Source organism: Choloepus didactylus, chromosome 13 (assembly GCF_015220235.1).
Source record: "Choloepus didactylus isolate mChoDid1 chromosome 13, mChoDid1.pri, whole genome shotgun sequence".
Lineage (NCBI taxonomy): Eukaryota > Metazoa > Chordata > Mammalia > Pilosa > Megalonychidae > Choloepus > Choloepus didactylus.
The window spans coordinates 72,360,166-72,368,336 of record NC_051319.1 but is presented as its reverse complement, the minus strand read 5'-3'; the positions used below and the strand labels follow the sequence as shown (position 1 = coordinate 72,368,336).

Sequence of the window (8,171 nt, the reverse complement as noted above, 5' to 3'; positions counted from 1 at the left end):
TGAGATCTGTGTTGGCTCTGAGGTCTCTTAAGGACTCCAGTAAACTAACTGAGACCCACCTTGAATGGGCAGGGTCATATCTTCATGGAAATAATCTAATCAAAAGGTCCCACCCACAATTGGGTGGTCATATCTCCACGGAAACAATCTAATCAAAAGGTCCCAGGCACAATAGGCCTGCCCCTACAAGATTAGATTAAACGAACATGGCATTTCTGGAGGACATAATAGATCCAAATCAGCACATGCAATGAAACCATTAAAAAACTAGTTAAAATTCATTTGAAATATATATAAAACCTCTATAAGGCTAAGGTGCCAAATCTTTCAAAATTTAAGGCATGCCATTTTATGACAGTCAATCCTATTGTTGATACACTACACAAGAACTTTACTGCATAGTTTTAAGACTCTATAGTAAGATATGTATGTGTGTTTTGGGTGCATATACATAAATATATTTTTTAAAGAAAATCTTCAAGCTCTAGTTTTAGTAAAATAGATAAGTGAATTATTAATCTCTACTACCCCTAATGATAACTAGTTTATATAAAAAAAGAAATTTGATAAGATTTTAAATTAATGTGAATGAAGAATGAAACAAGGGAATTTAGGCCAAAAAAAAGGCTATGATCTTCTAATAATGTTCAATGATATTGAAACAAAATGAATGCATACTAAAATTAAACTATGTGAACCAACTTTTATCTAAATATATAATAAAGACACTTACCAAAATAGTAGTAAGAGACTTTACACAATGATTGTGCTGTAACAACTTTCAGCATTCTCTTATAAGGGCAAATTTCAAATTTGAAAGAACTCTAACATTTATCTAGGTTTAATTTCCATATACATAATAATAAATATATGTAGGATATGAAAAATTTAGCAGTCTAGTATCCCAGTTGCTAAAATAAGTACCACACAATGGGTTGGCTTAAAAACAGGAATTTATTGGCTCACGGTTTTGGAGGCTAGGAGACTTGCTTCCTCCTAGGGTTGGTATCTCTGGCTGGTCAGCAATCTCTGGGGTTCTCTGGTTTTTTCAACACATGGCAATGCACATAGTGGTGTCTTCTCCTTCCTTTTCCAGGTTCTGTTGACTTCCAGCTTCTTGCTTTTCCCATGGCTTCTCTGTGTCCAATTTCCTTTGCTTATAAGGACTTCAGCCATATTGGATGAAGGCCAACCTTTATTCAGCTTGGGCGCACCTTCACTAATAGCATCTTCAAAGGTCCTGTTTACAAATGGGCTCACACCCACAAGGCCAGAGGTTGGGGCCTGGATGTGTCTTTGGTGGGGGGATATGATTCAATCCTCAACAATTAAGTTGTGAATTTTTGACATATAAAATCAATTTCTCATAATATTAACCAATCTCCTCAAAAGTATTAGGAGGCATTAAGGGTAGTCTCTGGTTTATATGTTGTTACTTCTAAATAATTTTAAGAATTTTTTGATCTACTAAAATTAAACTATTTTCAAATATGATATTTATATATCCATTTTGGATAACTAATATGTTTTTCCAATTAGTAGATCTGTGGGAATCTTGTAAAATAAGAGTCCATGTGTCATCAATGAATGGGAAAGAACATATTGTTACACTAATAAAACAGAAATGGTAAGATGCACAGATAAAAAATAAATAAAGGATTACTAAAAAACATTTTATAATTCCTAGCATTAGATGGCAGAATGCCAAGCTGTTTGTGATACTACCGGAACATCAGCAAAGGGCCATGTGGAAGAACAATGGTGATTTAAGTTTTTATTGATTAAAATGAAAAGAATGCCACCATATATTTATTATATATTATATATTCACAACAATGTCTGACTGTGGTCCCAGTATAGCTAATTCTACTAAGACCGTATTATATAATCTGATCAAAGGTCATTATTTCCTAAAAATTAGGATTTTTTTATTCCATAGACATCTTAGGTAATCTTTATATTTTATTCATCTCTCTGCGGAAGACTGATTTTAAAAATGTCTTTATAAGAACACAGAGATATTCTCTGCTTCTAAAAAGAAAGCACAACTATTTGTTAACTAAAGTATAATTCCAGTGCTTTAGGAAACAAGGGCCACCTTCTGTAAAGAGTTGGCACACATGGTGTGTTTTTGAGCAATTTATGTTTCTGGGGTTAAATAGCAATTTAATCTCACAATTTCATTTCATACTGAAGGAGAACCTACTAACTTCTCAGAAAATGCTTTCTCAAAAAGTTATGGTAAGACCAAGATATTTAACTATCATCAAGGTCAAAGAGGGCATTATTTTACTTCATAAACTTTGATTTTTCAATGAAAATGAAATGTCCTTTTATCTAATGGCCTTTGGAAATTTAACTATATTCTGTTGTTCTCAGTAGTGTCCTTTAACCTGAAACTTAATTATGGAGCTATCCTTTAATTCATTAATTTTCAATATGCCAGTTCAGAGAAAATTATATGCATTTCCAAGACTTTTCCAAAGTGATATATTTTAAATTAATAAGTACAAAGATTTGGTTTTATCCTAGAAAATTCATTGCTTCTGAGTTGGAGCATCACAATATGGCATATTTTCTATAAGAAGGTCCTTCCTAGGAACCAGTTCTGTAAAACAAACAAACAAACAAAACAAAACACAAAGAAAGACTATTCAGCATCACTAAACTTAAAATGAAATGCAAGTATACTTATTTCTTCTCAAAATTTATAACAGTAGATCTTCTAGAGATACTTTATTTGGTTAATATCTAATGCGGAGTCCTGATTCTAAATGTAGACAGTAATAGAATTCTCATTTAAGATTTTATAGCAATATATATCGCCAATTTAACCTTTATTGTTTATTTATTAATATAATTAAATAACTAACAAATCTTCTAAATACATTATTGGCCATCTGATTACAGACTGCTGATAAATAAACTATCAACTAGAAATTATATTTGTTTATATTATGCCATTATAGAAAAAGCAAGAATGCTCTCCTAATTTAAAGATTCTTAATTTTATAGAACAATGGTTTTCATCCAGGAACATATTTTGGATTGTCACACCAACTGGAGTTTAGTAGGCAGGGACCATGGATGCTAAACACCCTGCAATGTGCAGGACAGTCTGGCACAGTGAAAAATTATTCTGTTCAAAATGCCAAAAATGCCCTGTTGAGAAACATCATTAACCACAGCAACACAATTTAAAAAACATTGAGTCCTGGGTAAGACATCTTGTCAAAGTTAAGATAAAGTTAAGATACAATATTTTGGAGATGTGTGATTTCTCATTCTTTTCTCCAGAGTTGCTGAACCCAGTTGAGCTGTCATGATCAAAAAATGCTCACCCTACATTCTGTTAAAATAACTGGCCCTCCTCTCTCTCTGGCTAAGCCAACTTGAAAGGTGAAATCACTGCCCTCCCCACTATGTGGGATCAGACACCCAGGGGAGTGAATCTCCCTGGCAACGTGGAATATGACTCCGGGGAGGAATGTAGACCTGGCATCGTGGGACTGAGAACATCTTCTGGACCAAAAGGGGGATGTGAAAGGAAATGAAATAAGCTTCAGTGGCAGAGAGATTCCAAAAGGAGCCAAGAGGTCACTCTGGTGGGCACTCTTACGCACACTTTAGACAACCCTTTTTAGGTTCCAAAGAATTGGGGTAGCTGGTGGTGGATACCTGAAACTATCAAACTACAACCCAGAACCCATGAATCTCAAAGACAGTTGTATAAAAATGTAGCTTATGAGGGGGTGACAATGGGATTGGGAAAGCCATAAGGACCACACTCCACTTTGTCTAGTTTATGGATGGATGAAAGAAAAATAGGGGAAGGAAACAAACAGACAAGGTTACCCAGTGTTCTTTTCACTTCAATTGTTCTTTTTCACTCTAATTATTATTCTTGTTGTTTTTTGTGTGTGTGCTAATGAAGGTGTCAGGGATTGATTTAGGTGATGAATGTACAACTATGTAATGGTACTGTAAACAATCGAAAGTACGATTTGTTTTGTATGACTGTGTGGTATGTGAATATATCTCAATAAAATGAAGATTAAAAAAAAATCAGTGAAATATAATAAGAAATTTGGTTACTTTAAAAAGTTGGGTTATATGTAATTTTTACTTTTTCTCATTGAAACTTTTATATGTTTTCCAAATTTTATTCAAGGAGCATATATTTGTGTTGTAATCAGAAAATAAACAATAAACATTATTTTTACTGTTATCTCTAAAAAAAAAAAAAATAACTGGCCCTATATTCTTCAAAAATATCATGGTCATGAAAGACAAAGAAAGACCGAGGAACTGCTCTAGGTTAAGTAAGACTAAAGAGATACAATGACTAAATGCAATAAGTGATCCTGGATTGGATCCTGGACCAAAGGGAATTTTTTTTCCTTTTGTTATAAACATTGTTGGGTCAAATGGAAAAATTCGAATAACAGTAGAGTATCAATGTTAATATCCTGTTTTTGATAATTATACTGTGACCACATTAAAGAATGTCCTTGTATTTTTAGGAAATATACATTAAGGTATTTTAAGAAACACACCTGAATCATTTCTCTAGAAGATCTGAACCAGGTGGGCTGTCATGATTTTTAAAAAGCTCATTTTTGGATAAAAGGGAAAGAATATGTCTGTAACTTACTCTGGCAGTTCAGGAAAAAAAATTAGTGGGATGATAAGGGAAATGTGGTAAAATGTTAGCATTTGTGGAACCCGGGTGAAGCAACTTCTCATACCCTTCAACTTTTCTTGCAATTTTTCTGTAAATATGAATTATTTCAAAATAAAAAGTTTGTAAAAAATCATGAAAACAAATTCAAGCCAAAAGGAAAACTGACATTTTTATTTAATAGTAAAAAAGAACTGGTCTAACTAATAATAATGCCCTTACCATCTGGCTTACTAAGGTGAAAAACAGTTAAATAAATACTATTTAACCATTGTTCACTTCTCACCTGCTTTTACCAAGTCTTTGGAGGATTCACCAAAGAAATACCTGATGATAAAACTGCTGCTGCCTCAGGGAGCAATAAAAGAAACTGCTACTATTTCTTGTACCCTTTGGAGCACAAAATACTACACTTCAGATGCTGTCAGAAATTCAGCTTCACTTCAACCATTACTGTCACCATACAGATGTCACTTATGTATAAGGGACTTGACTGTGCAATCACTGATGCTCCTCTTGCCAGCAAAACAGATTCTATGCTAAGCCTCCTTCCTCAAGTTGTTCAATTCTGAATATTGAATATGTGTGACTGCCAAATTGCCTGTACTTGAGCTGCAAAGGAAACTGAGGAACTGAATTTACTAAATTCTATCTTGGGGATTTAGAACTCATGCAGATGGAAATTCCTGAAACAAAGTAGGGATATTCAAAAAGTGGTAAATAACCAGAACGCCTGACAAATGCCCTTTCCTTGATCCCCTACCCTCAATTTACCTTACCAGGTAATCTTTGGAATAAAACAGTACCGTATGATTTAATTTTTCTATATTTGTTAATTGCTAACACTTTAATTAAGGGAAATATAACACAAGTATATTTACATACTATAAACTGATGTTATAATGTAACCATTTCCCTTATTATTTAATTGTATAACACTATTTTACATTGTTCTATTGACTCTAAAAGTCCTGATTTTGCTTTCTACATTAGATACCAAAATACCATAACAACATTAGTTTTTTTGAGTAAACTGAACAAGGAACCATGCTGAGATCATGGTTTATTTCCTGAATTTAGGCCTCTGAGAAAAGGATTATCTTCTCTGGTCATATTAATCACATCATTTAAAAAGTAACCTCCTGATGTATGATCTCACTGATTTGAAACAAGCAAACTAATAGAGTTAGAATCTAGAATACAAGTTACCAGGGGATGGGGTGACTACAGGGAATGGGAATTTAAAGCTTAAAATGTATAGAATTCCTATTTGGAATGATGGAAATGTTTTGGTAATGGATGGCGGTGATGGTAGCACAACATTGTGAATGCAATTAACAGCACTGAAATATATATCAGAATATGATTAAAAGGGAAATGTTCAATTGTATCTATAGTAAACAATAAAAATTTTAAAAAAATCCACGGAACTACCCTACACAAACAATGAACCATAAGTTAAAACATGGTCTTTAACAGTACAATTATAAAAATGTGCTATCATCAATTGTAACAAATGTTCCATACCAATGCAAGGTGTTGGTGGTAGGGTGGTGTTTTGGTTTGCTAAAGCTGCCAGAATGCAATATACCAGAAACGGATTGGCTTTTATAAAAGGGATTTATTAGGTCACAAATTTATAGTTCTAAGGCCATAAAAATGTCCAAACTAAGGCATCAGTAAGAGGATACCTTCACGGAAGAAAGGCCAACTGTGTCTGGAACACCTCTGTCATCTGGGAAGGCACATGGCTGACGTCTGCTGGTCCTTTGTTCCTGGGTTGTGTTGCTTTCAGCTTCTGATTCCAGTGGCTTTCTCTTTAAGCATCTGCGAGTTCTCACTTAGCTTCTCTGGGGAAGACTCTGGGTTTCATCTCTTAGCTTAGCATCTCCAAGTGTCTGGGCCTGTGTAGGCTCTGAGCTCTCTCTCACTCCCTGAGCTCCCTCAAGGACTGCAGTAAACTAATTAAGAACCACCTTGATACTGTGAACAGTTGATTGTACACCATAGATGATTGTATGGTATGTGAATATCTCAATAAAACTGAATTAAAAAAAAAAGTACACGAGTTTGGAAGGGTCAGAATTTGAAGCTTAATTTGGAAACAAGTGATGAACAGCGAGAACAGATGTTGATGCTTCTTAGCATTGTTCATTTTCTGCCCAAATACAGTTCTTTAAAATGAAAATATATAGCCAGTGCTGTTAAATAATTTTAAAGTGTTAAATATATTTTGTATTGAAATGCATGAGAAAGATATTCTGTTAAAGGATAATAAACTTATTTGTGGATTCTTAAGGAAAAAAAAAAAAAAAAGAACCACCTTGAATTGATAGGGTCACACCTCCATGGAAACAACCTAATCAAAAGGTCCCACCCAACAATAGGTCTGCCCCCACAAGACTGGACCAAAAGAACACGGCTTCTCTGGGGTATGTAACAGATTCAAAGCAGCACTGTTCTGTAAACCCACAACTTCTCTAATAAAGGGGGAAAAAAGTAACCTCTTGAAGGAAAAATTTTTAACTTAATTATGGACTAAAGATCAAAATTTAGGTCCAGATTTAAAAAAAAATTATCTGTGGATGGCAAGGTTTATAGTGTGGCAATCACAGAGGTGTTTCGGATATAATTTATTTATAGGACATAAAATATTTGACTCTGAAATTATAAAAACTTTGCTAAACATATCAAACACAAAAACAAATTCTACAGATAGTTCAAATTAGAGAACCTGTAAAGTGAAATTGTAAAACAAACTTGTTTTTTTCCCAAGAACCCATCTGTGCCCACTACGTTTGGATCTGGAGCTCTGTGTGCCTCCACAATAATTCTGCCTTTCTGCCTCCCTTATCATGGTGCCCAATGGGTGTTGCTGAGAGGGAAATTTATAGCTTTCAATCCACACATTAAAAAGGAAGAAAGAACTAAAACCAAAGACCTAAATGAACAACTGAATAAGCTAGAGAATGAACAGAAACCTAACCCTAAAGAAAGTAGAACAACAAAGATTAAAGCAAAAATAAATGATCTGGAGAACAAAAAACAATAAAGAGAAGAAATTAAACCAAAAGTTGATTCTTTGAGAAGATCAACAAGATTGACAAACCCTTGCTAGACTGACAAAGTGAAAAAGAGAGATGATCCAAATAAACAAAATCAGAAATGAAAGGGGGTCATTATCACAGACCCCGAACAAATTTAAAAAATCATAAAGGAGTCTATGAACAACTGTACACCAACAAACTAGACAACTTAGAGGAAGTGGACAATTTCCTGGAAACACAAGAACAACTTAGACTGACCCAAGAAGAAATGGAAGACCTCAACAAACCAGTCACAAGCAAAGACATTCAATGAGTCATCAAAAATCTTCTTACAAAGAAAAGCCTGGGGCCAGATGGTTTCATAGGGGAATTTTACCAAACATTCCAAGAAGAATTAATACCACTCCTGCTCAAAAGCTTCCAAAAAATTGAAGAAAAGGGAA

The 8,171-nt window shown here is 34.1% G+C and overlaps 1 protein-coding gene across 4 annotated transcripts in view; it reads right to left on the bottom strand.

Moving 5' to 3' along the window:
* Positions 1-2,480: 2,480 nt before the first annotated feature.
* Positions 2,481-8,171, bottom strand: part of LYRM7 (LYR motif containing 7) — a 45,402-nt gene continuing 39,711 nt past the window's right edge. For all 4 annotated transcript variants that reach the window (XM_037801980.1, XM_037801979.1, XM_037801978.1 and 1 more), the window contains exon 5: positions 2,481-2,608. In XM_037801980.1, the coding sequence (XP_037657908.1) occupies positions 2,538-2,608 (71 nt within the window). In that variant the 3' untranslated portion in view covers positions 2,481-2,537. The remainder of the gene's footprint in view (positions 2,609-8,171) is intronic.